Raw genomic sequence first — 25,608 nt, 5'->3', positions numbered from 1 at the left:
TACAGTTACTGTGACCATGAACACAGTGCTTACTAGTCTAACTTGTATCATTAAGTATAAAAGCTGAGCTCACGCAGATAGTATATTGTATTGATACGCATGCTTATCTGGTTAACATATTACTATGGTAACAATTCAATCTTTATCAGTAATTTAGTAAAGACAAATACATTTCAATATTCAACTAACCAGATATGATGACGTCATTAAGCATGGCATACCATCATATTGTAAAATATTCATTTGGTAATGAGCGGAGCCAAAAATTCACAGTGACGTCATCATTGATCTGCAGCAACTATACTTAAGGTTACGCATTAATTGGCTTATATGATCACACCTATAGAACAGAATCTAAACTGAGTTAATGGCATCAGACATTCTTCTATGTCAAGTGTATGAACTCTAACATTCCACTTTACGCTGTGCTTGTGAGATATGCCAGATGATTCTGATAGTCAAATCCGACAATGTGTCTCGATTATTATAATATCTACATACTTATTTGTTTTAGTTGCACCATACTTTATTATAGAAGACGATTGCCATATAAATTATTATAGACGACGTATTGTGAATTTGCATATTGATTTTAATTTACAAACTATGGAGAGATTAACTACACACGCAGTGAAATAGTTTCGTGTTGTCTAGTTGCTTAGTTACCCATTTCGCGAAAAGGTTGGTCGATGTTGATACACGTACGGGTATTAGACATATGCAATTATTCAATATATTAACTGCAATTGAGTCGTATGTGAAGACTTGTCTTCTCGACGTGACTGTCATTGTCATATTAGGGAGACAGACCGTCATATACGCTATTCGAATTTGGAGGAAGTTTACTTGTCAGAATCGTGCTGTGTTGTGAATGTTTGTGATCACAACGGTAATCACTGGGGTGTACCGGCCTGGTCCTAGAGTCCTAGAAAAAACATTTGTATACTTGGAGTAATTATATAAACGTTGTTCGGATTGATAAATATAATGTTTAATATGTGTTCAAAAATTGTGTTCATATGTTCAACTGAGTACTGTACTAATTCCAACGTGTTTATCGACAATATTGTTGGTGTTATATAATCATTGGCCGGCCCCACCGCCGACCTTGTTACGCTTGTTTGCATATTGTACGAATACATTTGTATCCCTCGCAATTAATTAGTACGGGAACCGATCCTGTCAGCTTATGTAAAATATCGTTGTTGTTTTCTGCTTCCGAATTGACAATATTTATCAATATTGCAAATTCACTTATGTGAGCTTGGCACCCAACACACTGTAATTCCTCCTTACATGTAAACGCCATTAGAGTGATCTGTTACATTTTAATCTGCTGTGTCTTGCAATATACGTTGATATACGAAGTGTCCCCATAGTCATGTGTCACAACGTGACCAATAAATCATTTCTGGTTATTCAAATGTGACGTGTGAGAGCGTATATACTACAGACAACGTTTGCTGTGTTTGCCGTTCCTTCATAGCTAAGAGTGAACGGTCGTGTCATTGTGTCACGTGGTATTATGCTCTCAATCACTGAATTTAAAAGAAATGTAAAAAAAATAGTTTTAAACATATTTGAGTATGCATGTTTGTTTTTATACGTAACAGTTCTAATAAAATACAAAATTGGTTTAAGTATCTACACGGTAATAGATCGGACGATTTTAATGTTCGATTTCTGAAACTTTGTTATATCTTGCATGCACATTCCATTGTAATTATTTTCGCTTAAATGTTCGTCTATTTCCAACTACTGTATAGACGATGAGCAACGCCGGGAAATCGCTTTCTACAAATAAGACCTTTTCTTAGTTTTCAGTTGTAACGGGGGTACCTAACTTTAAAAAAAAAACATTCGTTAACAATACCTGCACAAACTTATCTCAAATTTAAATAACGCGTTTTCGGAATGTCTAAATATAACGTCTTAAATTAGGTTTCAGACATATTTGCTAGAATATAAGTAAGCCAACTGAAAGTGAATGCAAAATCTATAAAATTCAATTTGAAATAGTGTTATAAAAATTGAATCCGATATAAACTCACGTAATCACGTAATTACAGTGATTTGAAGATGAATTTAAAACATTGCGAATACCAGTACTGCCACTGTTTGGCATGGAACATTAAATTGCGAAAGCGAGCCAGTGTTAAAAAAGAGATTAGTCTTGTAAATGCAGATTTATAAAACTGAAGTAACTGTAGTGGAAAAGACGAAATCACTGACGAGCAGAAACAACGTGCACGTGGTTATATCAAACAATGTCGTCATATACAACTGGTATAGTGACTGTAGTAAATCAACGAAAGGCAAATAAAATGGCGATACAGCTAATTGGCATTTACGGGAGCGCTGTTATTCATAATCTAATTCAGTCCGATATCAGAGAATAAATAAACCTCGATTCAAGAAGTCTTTCTTTTCCATAGTTTTTCATAAGTCGACTTGTATTAGTAATTAGCAGTTAACAATACCCCTGCCACTGCGCAACGATTCTGTTACTATTCACTTAAGTGCATGTGACCGCAATCAACCCTATATATAATCCATGCTTACATCCATATTTCATTTCGCCATTCCGAAATATAAGTGCAAGTGAATTGGTTGATGATATGGCTTAGAAATCGATTGAAATGGCAATTTAAAATTGCATACAACGTACATGGCGGTGAATATTTGAATGCATTTAAATAAATAATTGAATGCAGATACAACAGTATGTTATAGATATAAAAAAAGTTATTAATATCGCATTCCGATAACAACTAATATAACATTTATACGGAAATGAACATCACCACGGCGTTAATGAAATTTTCCTGTACCCAATCCATTTAATTATGTGCATAAACTGTCATATCAACTACACAATGGTGTTATAGATTTCGTGTTTGCAATCTCATACGAAAATATTAAACTAGCTGATGTGAGACATGTTGCACCTCACTGCGTGGATCATGCCGCCATTGTCAACATATATCTTGTGTTATTATTTGTACCCTAAGAAATGATGAAAATAAATCGGTTAGGTCAAGTTACACTTCTATAGTGCCGGCATCAATTTAATGAAAGGAATTATTATTTTTTGACGTTAACAATTATTGATGAATTTCGGTCTTATAATATTAGTCTTTGTCTAAGTATAACTATAGTGAAACTCGTATACTGTTCAAATTTAAGTAAAATGCCAAATCAACGACTCGGATGATTATATTTTCAATAAAAATAAAAATTAATATACAATATTTGAACTATTATTTTTAAAACGCCGACAAAAGTGACATAGGGATGCCTATAAAAGTGACATAGAAATACTGGCATTATGTACTAGGGTATATGGTTGTAACTTAGTGTTGTTAACATAAGTAGTATATACAGTCATACATGCTACAATTCAGCTATTAGCTTAGGGATGCTAATGTACAATTAGTAACATAAGGGGACCCGGTAGTACACAGTTGGTAACATTAGATATAGAGCTAATATAGGTAGTAAATTAGACAGACAATATAGTTAGTAATATAGGGTTTTCGGGAATATAAATTTGGTAACATAAGGGGTCCTGACATTATACAGTAGTTAGTAATATTTGGTTGCCGGGAATATAAAGTTGGTAACATGAGGGGTCCTGACAACATAGTTAGTAATATAGGGTTTCCGGGAATATAAATTTGGTAACATAAGGGGTCCTGACATTATACAGTAGTTAGTAATATTTGGTTGCCGGGAATATAAAGTTGGTAGTATAAGGGGTCCTGACAATATAGTTAGTTATATAGGGTTGCCGGGAATATACAGTTAGTAACATAAGACTGTCGGCAATATAACTAATAACATGCGAATACTGGCAGTTTAAGTATATATAGATGCCGATATATAGTTAGTAACATAAGGGGTCCTGACAATATAGTTAGTTGTCGGTAATACACATTTAGAAAAATAGGGATGCTGGCAATATACAGTTCGTAATTTAGGGTTGCCGGCAATATATTACGTTGTTTACAAATACTATGACTCAACAATTGATTTAAGTCTATGCTCTCTTCAGGACGTGGTTTGATATAATACTCTCATAATTAGGTTAATGCAAATAACTGCATGTGTAATGTTTATTATCAATCACAATGAGTTCCGCGGGGTATGATAAAAGACGATGAAGACGATTTAGTGTTTTAAGTTGTGAAATTTAACAATGGTTTGGTTGATCTAATATGGCAAGAGATAAAAGGAATAGTTACAATATGCGAAGGTCGGAAATTACAGTGCACATGTGTACATTATCTTACAAACGGTACGTAGACAGAGTACATAGAGAAAATGTAGAAGTACTAAATGCTTTCTACGTAATTACCATCAGACATATGTGATGCAGACCAATGTCTGTATTTTCCACATTTATGTTTTCCTGATAACGTATACACAATCATTCTGTCATTGCGAATCTCGTGGTAATTAGAATGTAATTGTACATGTCTCAAGAGAAGTAAACTGAACTTAAGGAGAACAAGAAGACGCTAAAACGCTCGTATCGTATATCCGTGTATCCAATGACGATGTTTGACACAGGGAATAACTGCTAGAGTTAAATAACGTAGAACGCCATACTTCCAGTTGAATGAAGCGTTAATGTAACCTCATGAATGTGTGATACATAGAGAGTCATAACATTACCTTGATGAAATAAATAACAGCACTAAACGTTATACGACGTCATTCAAATACAGAATACTGTGAAAAATTCAAAATAATCGGCACTGCGCACACGGTGCAGCGACTACGGACAGATCGACTGTTATATAATCGTATTGACTATCTCTCGGTTACAAGTATCCAATATGAAACGTAATTCACTGAGAAAACATTTCTTATAACCACAACATTGCATATTGATGTTACGAGTGTTTTGTATTAATGAGTGTTCAATCTGCTCTGCTTCAATATTATGTAGTTAGGCTTGGGCGCAGCATTGTTATCATAATAACTTGATAATGTTCTGTCCTTTTATTTTCTCTTCCTTTTGCTGGCATTTCGAAACAGCTTGCTTTGGAGTTTTAAACTCCCGGATATCATGTGTACAAAACGTAAAAAATACAGAGAGTCTCTGCGGTCGCCCCTGTATCATATCAAATAACTACCACGTGACCTTTGCCGCCATTTTTAATTCACAAAATTTGAATGATTGGAATGTAATAGTTTCTTGCATACAAATCGGAAGTACACGTAATTTTCATACAATTTAAGAATTGATAATTTAGTTACAACACATGGTTTCCAGTCAAATTGCGACACTAGCACATGAATTTACGTAGAGACGGCGGAACGTAATTTTGCATGGGGGGGGGGGGAGATCTGCTCACAAACCTAAGGCGCGACCTTAATTGGGGTCCCGGGGCATGTTCCCCCTTAAAAATTTGGAAATATACACCCTCAGAAACGCTATTTCTTACAATTTGAGGGGCAAATTGCTGACATAAAGGGTTTCAGCTTGATTTAGGACATTTTTTTCGAGAAGGCGACCACCCCCTCTCCCCCGTGTCGCTGCCACTGTTACTGAATGGTCGGTTAGGAAAGTAATCGAGAAGTAAAGTTCCACTCACTCATCTGAATACACAACTGTGTTTGTTTTATTTTGTCAAATTGTATAACTTTCCTTGTCGTTCATATATCTTATCACAGTAGGTCGTTCAATTTCCCCTTTATTAATTACACACACTATTATCAATTCCAAATTAGGTGCTACCAGTGTAGATATACCGTTGCACATTGGAGGATATTTTATAAATCAGGGTTATGGTGTATGGGCAGAGGGCTCCCTAACTGCAGCACATATGGCATTTGATGACGTCAATAGTCGGGATGGCATACTTTCAGGATACAGACTTGAACTAAATGCCACCAATACACAGGTAAGATACCGTAATATAAAGCATACGCATGGTACGCGTAGTATGTCACACAATACACATGTATAACATCATGCAAAGAACAAGTATTACGCAATGTTGTCATGTAATACACATACATTACGCAATGACATCACACGAAATAGATGTATTGTACGATGACGCATGTATTAGGGGGTGACGTTATACAATACATAATAATTTAACCTTAGCGTTGTTCTATACATTGTTGTATCACTCGATGACGTTTTGTAATACATGAATGTATTGATGTAATGTGACATGCACGTATGACACAATTGTGTCACGCAATGCACAAATGTCACGATGGTGTCTTATGTCCAATATTGTCACTACGACTCTTGTTCACGGTAAATATTTGATCATTTTTTTTATTTTAGTTTCCTGAATCTATATAATAGTCTTTATATTATGTCGTTGTTTCATATCAGTTTTCTACCTGATATGCAACATTTACAAGAAAATGTCTAAACCACCCACAATAAGGTCAATATTATTGTTTTGATGACTTAATTTATGCATTTGCATACAATGCCCATAAATAACCTTTTACAGAAAATATATTTACGGGTTATATTGTTTTAATGACACTTTTAAGTTTTGTGTTTAAAAACACAATATATATGAACTCACATAATTAGATTGATTATGCGGATGAGCAATTTTTCTAAATTTTCTGGTCATTTATAGAATTGAGGAGATCGCACTTTTAATGAATATGACTAGTAATTTATTCAACAATTCGGAAATAAATACTTTCATTAAGTACTGATGCAAAACAAAGACAAATAGAATATTGTGAAACATGGTATATTTCTAAATACACTTTAGAATTGATACATAGAGTACACTTCATATTAATCCAAGTAAAATTCAATTTATTCAAGTGAAAAAATAAAGAAAAACACATTTTTGTAACAAAACAAACGAAAATGAATATAAGTAACTTCAAAAATAGTGCTAAAAGAAAACATATAACTTTGTATATGAGAAAATCTAATCTTCGATGAGAATTAATGGTTTGATAATAAATGTAAACGATCACGTGGTTTATTATGTCATACACAAACGTGTGATTTTACTTATATGCCACTTAAGGGCAGATTTAGCTCGTGGTAAATAAAACAATTGTTAATGTTCACGATATTGGGGAAATACTATGAGCAATATTAGCACTTAAATATATCAAAAATAAAGCTAACACCAAATTGATATTAGCTCTACTTTAGGTAATGGCAATACAATTACGATTAATAGCATTCTTAGTACTATTAGCTGAGTTGTAAAATTTGTAAAAAAAAATGCTTCGGCATCAACTATTTATCAATACAAAATAAACATTTTATTTATATTACTAGGGGAATTCTGGAATAGCTATGAGAGAACTGATCGATCAATTGCACACACCTCCGACAAAGATCATGATACTCGGACCTACCAAGGAACCGGAATCACTGGCTGTCGCTGAAACAAGTAGATATTGGAACCTCGTTCAGGTAAAATGTTTTTTAACTATTAGCAGTTGTATAAAATATAAAATGGTAGATGAAAAAACCCACATTATTACGAAAAATCATACACGATTGTTTTCTCTTAAATCTTGTTATGTAAAAATGGTACACATATACAGTAATAATAAAATCACGGCTCGTAGTGATCGCCAAAAAATCATATTCGAAAATACCCACTGAGATCCCGTGAGATCTCACGAGAGAGCCACACCATCTCTGCCACCATCGCGTCCATTTACATACCTTGGCTATATAGGTCAGCGGGATAAGTGTATGCGATGACTGCAAAGAATGTTGCAGATACAAAACTGAGGTATATCTTCTACTCACAACGAAATTTCATCAGCCATTTTGCTACAGAGAGATAGAAACACAACCATGACATTAAGTCACAAACATTGGTATATCTGCTGTGGTTAAATGTACTATATAAACATGGATATGGTTTTAAAAATAAACAAAATCAGAAGACAAATATCAGTGACAGTAATTGGATATATAATTTATTCTGCTAACCACATTACCGGGTGATTGATTCTTACGAAGACACGTTTTAACGAATCAATATGTTGTTTTCAGATGGGGTTTTCTACCATTGCACCTGATTTATCGGATAAAGAACGATTCCCGTTATACTATAGAACACGCATGCCTCAAATGTCTCTGAATCCTGCACGATTAGCACTCATGGATCTCTTTGGTTGGCATCGAGCTGCAATATTTCACGCAACATCCTTAAAAGCTGTGAGTAAATGACTGGATCGAATGGGACTGCATGTATGCACCCAAACTATCTCTCTATCTTACATACCACAGGAGAATCTACATTTCATAGGACTAACCCACCTACCTGGGGACAACCTACATACCACAGAACAACATACATACAACAGAACAACCTACATACCACAGGACAACCTACATACCACAGGACAACCCACATACCACAGGACAATCTAATACCATAAACTAACCCATATACCACAGAACAACCTACATACAACAGGACAACCTACATACCACAGGACAACCTACATACCACAGGACAACCCACATACCACAGGACAATCTAATACCATAAACTAACCCATATACCACATACCATACACTAACCCACATTCCACAGGACTAACCTACATACCACAGATCAACCTACATACCACAGGACAACCCACATACCACAGGACAACCTACATACCACAGGACAACCCACATACCACAGGACAACCTAATACCATAAACTAACCAATATACCACAGGACAACCTACATACTACAGGACAACCTACATACCACAGGACAACCCATATACCACAGGACAACCTACATTCCACAGGACAACCCACATTCATCGGTACAACCTACATTTCACATGATAACCCACGAACCACAGGACAACCTACATTCCACAGGACAACCCACATACCACAGGACAACCCACATACCACAGAACAACCCACATACCACAGGACAACCTACATACCATAGACTAACTAATATACCACAGGACAACATACATACCACAGGACAACCTACATACCACAGGACAACCTACATACCTTCCCCAACCCACATTCCACAGGACTAACCTACATACCACAGAACAACCTACACACCACAGGACAACCCACATACCACAGGACAACCTACATACCACAGGACAACCCATATACCACACGACAACCTAATACCATAAACTAACCCATATACCACAGGACAACCTACATACAACCGGACAACCTACATACCACAGGACAACCTACATACCATACACTAACCCACATTCCACAGTACTAACCTACATACCACAGGACAACCTACATTCCACAGGACAACCAACATTCATCGGTACAACCTACATTTCAAATGATAACCCACATACCACAGGACAACCTACATTCCACAGGACAACCCACATACCACAGGACAACCTACATACCACAGGACAACCCACATACCACAGGACAACCTAATACCATAGACTAACTAATATACCACAGGACAACCTACATACAACAGGACAACCTACATACCACAGGACAACCTACATACCTTCCCCAACCCACATTCCACAGGACTAACCTACATACCACAGAACAACCTACATACCACAGGACAACCTACATACCACAGGACAACCTACATACCACAGGACAACCCATATACCACAGGACAACCTAATACCATAAACTAACCCATATACCACAGGACAACCAACATACAACAGGACAACCTACATACCACAGGACAACCTACATACCATACACTAACCCACATTCCACAGGACTAACCTACATACCACAGGACAACCTACATTCCACAGGACAACCCACATTCATCGGCACAACCTACATTTCACATGATAACCCACATACCACAGGACAACCTACATTCCACAGGACAACCCACATACCACAGGACAACCTACATACCACAGGACAACCCACATACCACAGGACAACCTAATACCATAGACTAACTAATATACCACAGCACAACCTACATACAACAGGACAACCTACATACCACAGGACAAGCTACATACCACAGGACATCCTACATTCCACAGTACAACCTACATTTCACAGGATAACCCACATACCACAGGACAACCTACCTACCACAAGACAACCCACATACCACAGGACAACCTAATACCATAGACTAACTAATATACCACAGGACAACCTACATACCACAGGACAACCTACATACCACACGACAACCTACATACCATAGACTAACCCACATACCACAGGACAACCTACATTTTACAGGACAACCTACACACCGCAGGGCAACTTACACACCACATAACTAACCTACATACAACAGGAAAATAGTCACAATCCATGATAATGACTGCAATGTAAAATTGATAAAATGTGCGTTAGTTTGAGTAACAGATAACCTTGTTATATCGTTTTACTGGATTGTACAATTACTGCTCTCTTACAAATATATGAATATTAACAAGCAAGTACTAATACAAATGTTTAATGAAAGTAACTTGTCGCACGCATTGTAATATCCACAACTCAAGCAAAACTAGCACTATTAAGGGTGTTTTTTTTTTCAAATATATAAAATGGCTTTATTTTGTTGTCTAAACCAGACAGGCGACGGGAAGCAAGTGGTACACCTAAAATAATAATTTCTATATTCATTTCCCCGAGTTTGCTGTCATAGTAACATACATTTCAGTAGTGTGATATTTTCATCAACATAAAGACGTGTTTTGCTGTTTTGTTCTATTTCTATCTTTTATAATTTATAATTTATGCATGCATTTACTATTTGTGCACATTATATTTCTAGGGTAATGTATATCTGGCCACAGAGATTGACGCACACTTTAAATAACTTTGTTTCTTTAGCAGCTTTTTAGTTAACACGGCATCCATACATTTTATTTGATTTGTTGCAGACAGTTTTTCTCAAACACAATTGACGAAAAAGATATGAAACAACCCTTCTTACATTCACAACGCACATAATTGCGCTCTCAGATACATAACCTACGTAACTGGTAGTATGTTATGTTTAATTGCGCTCTCAGATACATAACCTACGTAACTGGTAGTATGTTATGTTTAATTGCGCTCTCAGATACATAACCTACGTAACTGGTAGTATGTTATGTTTAATTGCGCTCTCAGATACATAACCTACGTAACTGGTAGTATGTTATGTTATGTTTAATTGCGCTCTCAGATACATAACCTACGTAACTGGTAGTATGTTATGTTTAATTGCGCTCTCAGATACATAACCTACGTAACTGGTAGTATGTTATGTTTAATTGCGCTCTCAGATACATAACCTACGTAACTGGTAGTATGTTATGTTTAATTGCGCTCTCAGATACATAACCTACGTAACTGGTAGTATGTTATGTTATGTTTAATTGCGCTCTCAGATACATAACCTACGTAACTGGTAGTATGTTATGTTTAATTGCGCTCTCAGATACATAACCTACGTAACTGGTAGTATGTTATGTTATGTTTAATTGCACTCTCAGATACATAACCTACGTAACTGGTAGTATGTTATGTTTAATTGCGCTCTCAGATACATATCCTACGTAACTGGTAGTATGTTATGTTTAATTGCGCTCTCAGATACATAACCTACGTAACTGGTAGTATGTTATGTTTAATTGCGCTCTCAGATACATAACCTACGTAACTGGTAGTATGTTATGTTTAATTGCGCTCTCAGATACATATCCTACGTAACTGGTAGTATGTTATGTTTAATTGCGCTCTCAGATACATAACCTACGTAACTGGTAGTATGTTATGTTTAATTGCGCTCTCAGATACATATCCTACGTAACTGGTAGTATGTTATGTTTAATTTTAGGATGCAATTTATTACATGGACAACATGATATCACACAATAAAACAGTGCTTGCCGTTGAAGACTGGACGGGGTCAATACACGATGAGATTAAAAGATTAAAGGTACATTATATTATGTCTCTATTAATAGATTAATACGGGTCATCCAACGAAACACACGCGTCTTAGCGCGCTTTACCATATGCATACAGCAACGCTGTTCGTTGTTATTAAAAAAAAAATTGGGGCGATCATTGTATTTACGATTATAGAGACAAACTGACAAACCTTTGACAGTAAATCGGCAAGCAGTAACGGCGGTTCAGTGGAAAAACAAATTGATAAATGCATGATATTATCGGTATATAACGAGATTGATCAAATAATAGTCATTAAGCGAGCTATGTTTTAGCACTTAGGGAAGGGACTAGTCGTTGACGTCATAATTTCACATTGCGTGCAAGGACCAATCAGATTTGAGCGACAGCTCAGGGGTGTAATATAAACAAAATATTACACGTTACTACTACTGTATGGTTCATGTAATAAACGCCGCACTATAAAATGATTGGTTTCTATTTGTTTGTTCTTCCAACAGGAAATCGGTGCTCGTATATTTTATGTATTTATTTTCAATGGCGATGATCAGTTGAGACAAATATTTTGCGAGGTAAGATATGTATTCCTAAATTGCATAGTATGCATACGTGTGTGGCAGTGTGATATTGTCTTGTCATGTTTCAGGGATAGATTTTTTTCCACGTTAATCATTTTTGAAACCCCAGGATAAAAGCTTGTTCATTCCAATTACTACAGATAAGTCAATAGACAGGACTGCAAGCCACATTCTAACCCGAGTTGTTCATTCATATCTCTCCACAAGGCAATCCGTGTATAACTTAAATTAGCCAATCATATCGTAATGACTCATCCTGCTCCTAACATTAGGCCAATGGTGAACACTCCGTTACTGTTTGTTGCATCAGACTTATGATCGGTGGACCCATGCCTAAATCTTATCCTGGGTGAGTTTGCCACAGAATCAATGGGAAGAAAACCAATTCCACTGACCGAGAATGAGATTCAATCACTAACTTTGAGAACCTTGGTTAACTCCCGTAGTTGCTTGTGCATGACCGGGTACGGTTGACGCTAGAATAACGCCGTTTGAATGAATTGCCATTTGATAGCGATAGTCACATACCCTTGTCATGTAGTGCTAAACATGAATATGACATATGTGGCACTAGCACTTGCATTTTGCACATGACAAAAAAACGGGAGGGACAACAGTGAGATTCAACGTCCCGAACTGTCGCCTAGCACAAAAAAAAAATTTAATAACGTTTAACGAATTTGTTATTTATTAAATATAGACTTGTTACTTCATGATAACTCATTCATACGTAGTACAGAGTTTCCAGTTGTTGGTTTTAATGAGCTCACACAGGTGTATCATTTGCACAACCTCGACATAATAATGTATAATAATAAGTACAAGTGATGATTTGTTTTTGTATTATAGGCATATAAACAGGGACTCTATCCTCCACGGTATGCATGGGTATTGTCCAGTGCTGGCAGGGGACACGAATGGTGGAACGTGACTAAAGCAGCCGAAGAAGAAGCGATCACGTGCACAACTGAAGAGATTATGGTGGCTGCTAATGGTAACATAGTCGTTAACGATACGATGTGGAACGCAGTAGGAGGTCAAACAACTTTTGGCATTGTAAGTATAAGACTATGATGTCATTGATATACATTGCAATATCCAATCAAATCACGTTTACACTAATTTATGCGGTCTTTTACAGCACACGAATGATTTCCGCTCACACTACCTGAACGCAACCTCCGAACTTGGACTGTATCCAGCTTATTTTGCGCCGTTAGTTTATGATGCCGTGTGGTCTATAGCTTATGCACTGAATACAACTAGACAACGTTTACCGCCAGGCAAGGCATTGGAAGACTTCACGTATGAAGATTCGGAAATGGCGGAAATTATCGCTGCTGCCGTAGCAGATACAAGTTTTATTGGCGTGTCCGTAAGTATTCCATCTATTAATCAAAGTTACAGCATTGAGTCATTAACTAATATGCTACGTGGATATTTGCGTGGAGAATTACAACTTTAATAATTTTTAAATAATTATCTCAGTGCATGAGATAATATACATCTTATCAGGTGGTATTTGGCATGTCATTGTAAATCACTACATTATATTATATACCATATGACGTCACAATAGAGAATACGCTGTCCCCCGATACCATTTTACCACACTTCTGATGTCATAGACATGGTAATGTCGTCGTTATTACATTCTCGCAATGTAAACAAAATCAGTTCCCAAAAGTACGGCAATAAACTTTAAGTTGATACCAAAGGGAAGGTTGCCTTGTGAAATTAAAAGAACAAGCATATGTAGAAGTGTAAATGTTTTTGAGGAAGTAATAATACATTATGTGTGTTTAACTCTGAATCGTGTGATGCAACTCGGATGAATACAACCGCTATACGGGGAGTCACTCGTTCGCACTGAAGCTACATTATTTAATTATCACATGTATCATGCAGTTGCAGCGATCTTCTGAAACTTAAAAAACTTTTTTTTGGTGAAAATAGTATTAAAAATAGCTCGTTTAAAAACAAATTGTTTTTTGGTGAAAATAGTATTAAATATGATCAATCTGAATGTTCTCAGTTAGTTTCATGCATTCACCAATATATGTGTTTGTTTTAAATACAATTTCACCGTTTATAATTCTCCATCCGAATTCATTTCCCCAACTGAACCGCCAAATTGCTTGCCGATTTAGTGTTACCACTGATCTTTGCACAGAACGTCACGTATTTTTTATTGGTATTATGTTTTTTTCAAACCCAGGGACCAGTGGCATTCAACAGTGTTGGTGATAGAATAGGTACCGTTATGATATACCAACTTGTTGGTAAGTGACTGCACTGTATATATTAATATTAAAGCGGGGGAGACGTCACCTGCGCATGCGTCATATGGCCATAACGTGTCATTATTTACAAACACGCGTCTACCCATGAGCCTTTGTGTTTTTAGCGTGTGTTGTTATCATCGCTCGGGACTCAATTCCCGCGCGTGCGCAGGTGACGACCCTCCCGCTTTAATACCAGTATGCAAAAGTCCCACCGCACTAGGTTTATTTGAGCTCGATATAAATCTTATTATTCTGGTATGTTAGTTCATATGCAATTTGTTCAAAACAATCCGAAAAAATAAATCACTATGTTGATGTGGTATAATAAGAGAAACAGTCATGTACAGCCTGACTCAAACACCTCCACAATCCCAGTGTTCCCTAGAGTTGACGAGAGAACGTAACTATAATATTTCTGTCAAGCTTAATAATTTAGTTAAACAAACAAAAAAACGAAATTGAGTGAAACTGATTTCGGTATTTCGTAAAAAAAAATATGGATTATTATCTTTATGTGCAATGTGTTTAAAATTACAGACACTCAATATGTACTTCGAGGTACGTACCATGACAGTATGTTTGATTGGAAATCAGAAATTACGTGGAAAGGTAAGCATTACAAGACAACACGGCTCAGGTACCTACAGATGTCAACGTAAGTTTGTTTTACATGTGTATTCACGCAAATGTTAACATACACGATGTTATATTTGTTGAAGTGTTAGATTACCGTCCTATATTTAAAAAGTTGTTTTTCGATTGATTAATTTGGCTCTGATTCAATGAATTTTGCTTACTGATATTTACAGCAACTCTATTTGTTTATTTCGAATCGTATTAAATCAACATTGTCACTTGTTCTTTCTTGTCACTAGATGGCGTTGTTCCCCCGGATCGTCAACTGGAAGACCGAGAAATCATAGCTATTAGTTACTCCTTATTTTACTGCATGTGTGCATTGACAGTACTGGGTATCGCGTTTGCACTTTATCTCGTCGTTTTCAATGTTATGAACAAAGAAAAAAGGTAGGTCAAGGTTGAAACTAAAACCACGAATAAGTATATCGTTAAGGCAAAAAAAAATAATATTTGGATATAATGTAAACACCTTTCTGAATATACTGTAGATACATCATATTTACATTTTGATTTAAATCTTTTTTGTTTATACAAATTATTGCTCTTTAATTTAACGTATATGATATGACGTTATTACGAGAATACCACAAAGTATACACGAAGACAGTACAGCGGGAATATCAAACGACGCGTACTGTCTGAGTGCATACTTTGCGGTATCCTCGTAATAACCTTATTATTATACATCTTTTCCTCCCAAGGATACATCATGGAAATACCGAAATTCAAAAAGTTTATAACTAGATTTAACGAACTTCTTTGTGTGGGGCCCGGTCAAACCCTGGGGCTATCATGTTTATTTTTATTGTTAGAGAACGCTCACGCGCGTAGTCGTTCCATATTTGGAATTCGCATTTCCCAATATAATAGGATGCAACTTACCCAGTGGAATACCGCAAAATTGCAGCACGCTGTAACTTATGGCGTTATGGTGACAGATAATTAATAATATACTTGTCATTAGCAACGTCATGATCAACACCAATAATACTGCGACTGCAATCTGCCTAAATAGAGCCATTTTGTATATACATGTATTTGTAAAATTTATAAATATTAATTGTTATTGTTTTCTGCAGAACTATCCGCATGTCCAGCCCTAAACTAAATGGTGCTATAATCCTAGGTGCGGTGTTAGCATATATGGCTAACGTGTTATTTGGTTTCGATGGTTACATGGCTGGGGGAGATTTCACTGTAGTATTATGCCAGGTACAAGTGATTTCTTTATAACTTTCTTGTGTTACACAGTGTTTTACTTTTAACATAATTATATGATGAATATATAATGCAATATCCCCACATTTGTGAGTTGCCGTCTTCCAAAGGTGATATACAAAATTACTACTCAATATGTTGATATAATATGCAATTTTCATAGGTTAAGTCACTGCGAAATGGTTTCTACTGTAAAGCTAGTTGTGCTAAATACGTTTTAATTTAATGTATGTTTATGTGCGATTTCATTATAGCTGAGAGTGTGGCTCTTATGTCTTGGTTTCACTATCGGGTTCGGCGCTATGTTCAGTAAAACATGGAGAATACATAAAATATTCACCAACAAGAAAATGAAAAGTATTGTAAGTATTATATATTCCCTTACGAGTATATTATTCCTTAAATGACGTCACAGGTACATTTTGCGTAGCATGTAGTTAGTTGGCTTACACTTTGTGTTTATCTTTTCAGAGAATAAAAGACATACATTTACTTGGTATAGTGTTCGTGTTAATTTCCATTGATGTTATAATATTATTACTCTGGGTGTGTTTGGATCCATTACGTCACGAAGAAAAGGAGCTGCCTAGCCGAGTAAGTTTCACATCTAGATACCCGCAATAAATTAATATTCACTAGTTATATTATTTGTCATCCTTGGTTTAAATGTGTTATCGTAAGCATTTTACCAATGAGGTATATTTCTTTCTCAAAGTAGTAGACACATATGTTGTGACGAGCGGTCGCGGTGCATGGATTTTACTAAACGTGTGCACTATGTTTTATGAACAGTTTTCACTCACAGTAGATAAAGCTTCCTTGTATGTCGCTACGTACTGTACCAATTGTGGGGTCTGATACCAGGGTTCTAGTGGCAATTAAGATTAATTTATTCATGTTAATATTTTCCAGTTGTCTACAGATGGTCCTCTTGACATAAATATAATTCCTGTTATTGCCGAGTGTTCTTCATCTTATCTCACCATATGGTTGGGACTTCTTTATGGATACAAAGGTGTAATATTACTATTTGGATGCTTTCTGGCGTGGGAAACAAGAAACGTTCGTTATACACAGCTTAATGATTCACGTTTGATAGGATTTGCTGTGTACAACGTCATGGTTTTATGTCTACTCGGTGTACCTACGTCATTCATAGTGCCAGCAGAGCAAGCTGATGTTAAATATGCCATTAGTGGTTTATCTATTGTCTTGTGTACAACCACCACACTGTGTATAGTGTTCGTACCTAAGGTGAGAAGATACGTTGAAATGTACATGTATATGGATGGCATTCTCATATATTGCGTTAAAATGATTAAAATGATAGCAACTTACAGTGGCGTGAGCATTTTATCTTTGACGCATACTTCTTAATTTTAGTCCACGATTTCGGATTTGTTCGAATATTTGTTTACAATCTAATGAAGACACGTCAATACACTGCAACCTCGTTATAATGAATACGTTTATAACACATTTCCTGATATACTGAACACGTTGTATGTCACCCGTTCATAACGAAAACAATGTATTATGTACTTTATTATAGTGAACATTGTAACAAACTTGTATGCTTCCAAAGAGTTACTTTGTTAAAGCGAGGTTACAGTATATTTGGTAATCGTTGTTCTAAGTGCCTGTTCAAAATAACTAGACGTTTCGGACAATATTTTCGGACAATGATTGAGTATACTATGTTGAACGTAAGAATAGACATATATCGACCGATGTTTAGCGTCAATGTGACCCCGTACTGTCAGACCACATACTTTGCGGTATTTGGTGATGCCAGGGACTGAGTATTAGAATTTGTGGTACTTTCTCGTCGTGAACATCGTGTAACCATGGAAATATCGCGTAAACATTCAATATTTGAAATTCACATCCCTTAAATTATGTACAATACAGATAATTCATGCAAACCATACGGTACACTGTATTGTGACCATGGTGACATATGTTTAATAAAGACGGGCTTGTAATGCCAATACATTACAATGTAAAAACACATGACGTAATCGACTGTATGACGTAATCAGTTATTGCAAATTGTTACCCTTGAATTATTGATATTCAGGTGTTAGACCTAAGGAACAGCGACGTGGCCCCCGAGATTACTGGAATGACATTACAGACCGGTGCCAATGGAAGTCGTGTTGAGACAGTGGTTACCTGTGCATTTAAACACACTAGCGGTTCGTGTTTTAAAGCGGAAGAGGAATTAAAGAAACTACGAGACCTCTACAGAGAAGCACATGATGCAGTTATTACATATCGCAGACAGGTATTAAAGTGTTTTATAATCACTGATTTACTATTCTATCTTTATCAATCCACACGAACATATCTCATCTCGTAGTAGTGATTATGTCAATACAGGATAACACGTGATATGACTCCGTTGTATTATTACTTGGTAGTACAATTCTATGCTATGTTTGCACTACGGTTATACCCATATGTACATTACCTAGATATGAACCTAATAACAATTGTGCAACATAAAAGAGATTGGTGTGTATTAGTAACGTGTATAAGCGATTCCACGTTTAGTATAATGTAATATATTTTTTTTAACAACCGATAATGTAATAACATATTTGCAAGTTATCAACTGTCCAACAAATCTGATTCTTTCGTCATTCTTTTAGGCGACTAGTACACTCCTATTTTAAACAAGTCAATATTAGCGTTCGCACGCAGCTCGTTAGCACGGGCTTAGGGGGAAGATACCTTAGCCCGTGTTAATAAAACGTGCGTGAACGCTCAGCACGGGCTACGAATCGCCAAGTCCAGATGACATCTGGTCCGTTTTAAGACCCGCTCGAGATACGCTAAGCGCCCAAAACGCCATTGCATTCTATGTTCATTTGGAAGATTTACTATTACATTAATAACTATTCATTTGAGTGTGACATTTTCGGCATGACAATCAACGCGAGCACATCAAGAGTAGTTGTGAATCGAATCGACGATGAAACTCCGTGCTACTGACTTTACTTTGGTATTGTTTTATCACCGTTGAACTTATACCTTCCTGGTTACTGTACTGAGTAATCATAGTTAAAATGACTGTGAAGATTTGTTATACTCTTAACAGGTTTGGGAATTCCTTAGCTCGTTTTTAACCCCCGACACCTCTCGTGCGTGAACGCAATTGGGTCTATCCGATATGCAGACATATAATATTAGCTTAAATTGTAGCCCGTACTCCGTGTAGCGTGGACATTATTATTGCTTTTTTAAGGTGGACGGGCGTTTCGGCCCGTGGTGCTCTTCTGTAAAATAAACGAGCTTCAGTACTTGAAATTAGTGGGGGTCGCCCCCTCTAAACAAAAATGTGGGGGCGTCGCCCCTCCAAATTCAAGCTGAATAAGACTAAGGTAAATATTGTTGGTAAAGATAATGACGTGAATACACGTTACTCGTGGGTTTGTGAAACATGGCAATAACGAAAATATTTCATTACAGTGGCGTTTTATTTTGGCGTGTTTGGCTATCATAGATACGAACACCTGTACAATAGTACTGATATTTACATGCCCTCGTCACTATAGATGTCTGTGTATTTCCCTTCCATCATGTCGACAATCTAAAACGATAACTTCAATGTTTCCTGTTTTGTGTCACAGTGTATACATCCAATAACTATCTCATCGGAAAAGATCGATCTCGGGTCGATATGCAGAAAACAATCCATGGGAAAAATGAAACTATGCAATTTAACTGGGTTTGGGGTCTCACTAACGCGTCAAGTTATTATCCAATCGCAGCTTTGAATTCAGATAGCAGGCGATGAACTGAACTTTAGGTGTGTCGCTTTCTAACCATGTTTTACAAATAGGAAGGAAATCACACGAATCGATGAATTGTCTCAATTTATTCGCAGTAGTAGCATTTATGTCGTCAGTTATTTAGTGATGATCATCATTTCGTAGCATGCCCGTAGCCAGGAATTTGCTTGGGGGTTCTTTTCACTCTCTGAGGGAAGGCGCAAGTTTCGGGGTCCGGCCGGGGAGGGGCATGCTCCCCCTGAAAAATGGCATTTCCTGCTTTTTTGAGAGGATTTCAAAGGAAAAATCAGATACACTCACATAACTGCTTCAGTCTCTGTGCGTGCCAAACGTTTTACTGGCTTTGATACCAGATTCAATTTGTATCGTCCACCGACAAGAAAACTGGATGCTTTACAACGCTCTTGTGTTTGAAATGTTTATCCTCTTAGAAATGGGTGAAATCACATCATGTCCAGCGGCAGGCTTTATATGACATTAGAGGGTCGGCAAGGGGTATTTTCGTAAGCTGTATTCAATTGTGTTTATTTTCATAATAATGTAATTTAAATAAATAAAAAACGTAATTTCGTAGACATGGGCAAGGTGTAAATAAATAATTAGCAATTTTATTCTTCAGTAATTCTCACAACGATCTTATTTTTTGTAAATATATAAGACATTTTTCAAATTAAATGTCGTAATTCGTACAACCCGGTGACATGCGAAAAATCTTCCGTGTGCTAAATCATCCGAGTGAGGTATATTTATTTGCCAATAACTCATACGTCAGAAGTACAGTGCATTTGAATTCAATTTGCCGAGATGATCAGTTCAGAAATGTTTATTCACTCTGTTGTATTTCCACAATTATATGATTTTCCAGGACTAGTTTGATATTGATTTTTGAAAACAAATATGTTTAAAGATTTACATCGACAGACGCACCAGACGCAGTTTATATTTCTATTGGTTATGTATGTATAATTGATGAACACATGACATTAAATTGTGTCAGTTGTACATACATATAATTGTATTTTATATTAAATAAATACGCCGTACTTATAAGGTGCGAGTTATTGGTAAATAAATATAAATGCGCGTATGAGTTAAAAAATAATACATGTAAATGCATAAGAAATACGCTATTATATTAGTAAATATATTTAAAATCATTAATTAAATCTAAATATATTTATATAACTACAGGGACTCAGTCGATAGGATATAAAACATGTGTGTGTTCGAAACTATTTTCGGGGTGTCGAATGGTGGCCGACTCCCAACCGTATATTTCATACATATTACAATTATCTTATTGAAATTATCTGTTGTTGGAGTCACGAAATTCTCTGAAATAATGATACTAAAGGTCATATTGCAGAAAATATCAGTAAATACAAATAATACATTTATAAACAATACAACAACATAGAAATATCACGAGTATCTGAGCTTGTGCCTATCTTGGTGAGTGTGAGTGAAAGGTCAACATGCAAAGTTTGCATGTGATAAAGATTGACATTACTTTGCCTGACGTTATACATAATACGTGTGACATTTTTGTTGTAATTCAACTATAATTCTATTGTTTTACTAGAATAAATGTGAAAAAAGTTGTCTCTTCTAGCTAGTAGTTCCCTTCTATTGGTGATTCCATAAACATCCTAAGAATGACCGCGTATCATTTTGTTACTAAACATAAACAAATAATTGCTAAGAATTGAGAATAGTTCGTCATACCTACATGACATGTATTAAATCAGTAGTTTTCAAGAAGTAGTCAGAAAAAGCAGTTTTGACAAAAATTACCCAAAATGTTTACAAAAATACAATATTGACGTAAAATCTGAGAGAGGCCCACCCAAGGTAGTAGTATATTAAAGCGCGGTGACCGTCGCGCAGCGCGTGCTCGAATTTCATGTAAATAAACAATGTATTTTACACGCGTTGTATACGTCGCTATGAGTCCCATATCGAACAGGACACGGCGCGACGACTGCCGCCCTTTAAACATCAAAACACTCAGGCTACTGGTCTTCAAGAAGAAGATGCAAATGCAACGAACGACAGTTAATCAGTAATTAGTTGCTGCGTCATCTTCGATGGCAGCAGAGCTAAATATTATTAGTATCCAAGTCGCAAATTCAAAACTTATTATAATTAAAGGTTATTAATTAATCCTTCGAACTGGAAAGTGATAGTGAATAGTTTGTATATTGTTCACCGTAGCGAGCATGCAAGCACCCTAAGGGTGCCTGCATATATTACTTGTCATCGCCGTGGCATCGTGATTGGTAAATTCATATGATACGTAACACGTTCCATATTAGCTCCGTTATTAGTGCTGTCGTTACGGAATGCCTGTATAGCTCAGGTCAATGCTCTATAGAAGTGTCATTAGCTTGTAAATAAACTACAAGGGGTTCTGTAAACATACGTCGAGCAAGTGATTAATGCACTCATTAGCATAGCCACACCTTAAATAAACAATCGCCCAAGACGACTAAATTGGGCCTTTAATAATTTGCTATTTTACAAAATTTAACCACTTTTTACCCCCTCTCAATATGGTTCTCCATATTGTCTTGGAAGGTCCCATGATTCGCCGTAACTTCATGGAAACCCCGAAAGCAATCTTTAAACACAAATATATGCAGTCAATATTAGCTGGACATGCTGGACATGTATCCTAAAGTATAAGAGAATTTCAGTACTCTTTTTAATTAAATTGCAGCTAAAACCAAACAAAAAATATTTGTTTGATGGGAGGATATAAAATACAGTATGGTGCATATCGTTCTGGAAAATGCGAACAATTTCAATGAATTCAAGTTTGCAGTTATACATATTATTACATTATCGGTTATTTTGTGTTTTATTTTCGGTTGTCCTTTTTGTTACATTATTGGTTGCGAGTTGTTACATTATCGGTCCTTTTTTTGTTACACTATTGGTTGCGTGTTGTTACATTATCGGTTTTTATTACAATATCGGTTAATTCGTGTTACATTATCGGTTAATGATACATTATCAGGAATTTATTATATTATCGGGTCCAACAACTTCCATTCTATTTATTTTCCTAGTAAATCAGGACAGAGTTTATTTGTAATTTACTTGCATCTTCCTGAATTCAGCAAAAAAATGTTTGGTATAGTCAGTGTATTTTGAAAACTAGCATAGATAAACTAACATTTCCATTAGCAAACTAAATAATTAGTGTTGATCGGACTTACGGTAAGAATATATATCCCATTGTATATATATATATATACAGCACACTTATTTCGAACATAAATAGTTTCATTAAATTCCCTTATTCTTGTTTAAAATAAAACAACAACAAACCACATGTGAGTCATGTCGATATATGGCAATACATACATAAATATATCTTATATTCACAATACATTGTTTACAGATTGCTGGACAAGAAGATACATCACACCATGCTTAGAAGTCAATAGTTGCAGTATATCGCCATAGCAACTACCTTCAGGAGCGGGCTCTACTATCTGTCATATATTGGAGACACAGTACTGAAGTTTCAATCTCAAAAAATTCAATTGTCTATTTTTTCTATTGTTATTTCTATTATTATCCTTGGACACGTTTTCCGAGTGTTCGTGTGATTAGTAGATTACATTGGACAATACACCTTTGGTATGAGTCGCGCCCTCTTTTGATGAAGCGCTTTTGTGACGTCAAAATGACGTATATCGGTGTATTAAAGAAATGTTGTTAAAATACTTGCTACTTTGTGGTTCCGCGTAACGAAGAGTAGAACATCTCCTATGCAGTAGTTGTTATTGACAGACGATAACAGATCTAAACAATATCGGTATTTTGGTCGGTCTCTATTACACCCTTTTACGGCCATCGGATAGTATCACACGAGTTACATGTCACCCTAATTCAGTTACATAATATAAGTACGTAACGGTAACGAATACTTACAAATACTGGTAAACCATACTGACACTGACACTGTCATTATACAGAATTATACTATTGTTAATGGGTTGGGTTAATATAGAGAACATGAACTATTGCAAGAACTTATTGAATTATCCGCCGCAAAGAACCGGGTAGCGGGTAACTGAGTTGAAACTCATTTGGCGAGGTGGTATTACATTTCAAGTATTTTTTTTTCTCAAATGTACTCTTATCTAGTACGTACAATACCATAGAAAATTATATGGTGAAATAAGATGTGAAAAACTAGCTACGAAAATATCACTAACAACAACAAATTGTAAATACTATTGGCGTGAACCAGTCCTGAAGGTGATATTCCATGGGACATTTATTCATGATGAAAATGAAACGCGGCGAATAAAATGGTGGTTATAATTGTGATTCAAACAAATTAGGCAAAATATTCAGACGGAACTGGGAAAGTAGAAACGTTTTTTTTTTGCCTTGTAGACCTACTAGGAGTGGTTACATTCGAATGCACACTAAATAAAACATGTTTGAATTTTCACCGATTTGCAACAAGGGAATAAGTATAGTGTTTTTTTTCTCGGGGCTGGTGATGCATTTGCGGCATGAAAGTATATTGTGTCAGTTGCTATGGTTACAGTATCATTATCGGTGATTGGTGCCACAGTGGCTGACGTTGTAGATGATTTCTTGAAAGAACAATTTTTTATATTATTGAATAATATTATCATTTTCTTACTTCGTGCATTTACATATTCTGACTGTGTTTATATTAATTACAAGTTTTTTCCTAATTAACAAATCGTGAGAAGTGTTTTAATTGTTCATTCACTGATATGATAAGTGAGAACAGTTCACAGAACAGTGTATTTTATACTGGAAACTAAAAGTTGAGAAATGTTGATAATAGCGCAATGTGCAGGACAGTTTATGATAATATATATGTCAACAAACTTTTTAAATTTCACAATAAAAATGAATTTTACAATACTATTATCAAAACCTCGCATGTGTCATCTGAAGTTATTGTCCAGTCTTAAATATTTATTCGCAAATATTGATTTGCATTTTTGTCACGTTGAATTACTAAATAATTCCATCTTCGGTAAATCTGCAGAACATTTTATAGTGTCAATTCAGTAACTGAGGCTTTTGTCAAATTGCGAAATGTAAAATATAAGTGCCGTTGACAGCCATATAAACCATTAATATGTATGGAACTTCGCGGCTTGTATGTTTGACTCTAATCAATCTATCAATCCATCAATCAATCTAT

The 25,608-nt window shown here is 35.9% G+C and overlaps 1 protein-coding gene across 1 annotated transcript; it reads left to right on the top strand.

Annotated features, from left to right (window-relative positions):
- Nucleotides 1-8,107: 8,107 nt before the first annotated feature.
- Nucleotides 8,108-25,334, top strand: LOC144351793 (gamma-aminobutyric acid type B receptor subunit 2-like). Its single transcript, XM_085506071.1, has 14 exons — nt 8,108-8,185; nt 11,809-11,910; nt 12,386-12,457; nt 13,313-13,519; nt 13,605-13,838; nt 14,682-14,745; nt 15,286-15,357; nt 15,624-15,774; nt 16,467-16,599; nt 16,860-16,967; nt 17,077-17,199; nt 17,518-17,859; nt 18,686-18,892; nt 23,809-25,334. Exons 1-14 carry the CDS (start codon nt 8,129-8,131, stop codon nt 23,842-23,844), a joined length of 1,908 nt encoding a protein of 635 aa, XP_085362197.1. The 5' UTR covers nt 8,108-8,128; the 3' UTR covers nt 23,845-25,334.
- The last annotated feature ends 274 nt before the right edge of the window (nt 25,335-25,608 follow it).

Source organism: Saccoglossus kowalevskii, chromosome 12, assembly GCF_978046115.1.
Source record: "Saccoglossus kowalevskii chromosome 12, keSacKowa6.1, whole genome shotgun sequence".
NCBI lineage: Eukaryota > Metazoa > Hemichordata > Enteropneusta > Harrimaniidae > Saccoglossus > Saccoglossus kowalevskii.
This window is presented reverse-complemented; position numbering and strand designations above follow the sequence as displayed.

Coding starts and splice junctions, on each gene's coding strand:
- LOC144351793 (XM_085506071.1), top strand. CDS start 8,129: ATGGATCTCTTTGGTTGGCATCGAGCTGCAATATTTCACGCAACATCC. Junction 13,839..14,681: donor CAAGTTTTATTGGCGTGTCC/GTAAGTATTCCA, acceptor TTTCAAACCCAG/GGACCAGTGGCATTCAACAG. Junction 16,968..17,076: donor ACAAGAAAATGAAAAGTATT/GTAAGTATTATA, acceptor TTATCTTTTCAG/AGAATAAAAGACATACATTT.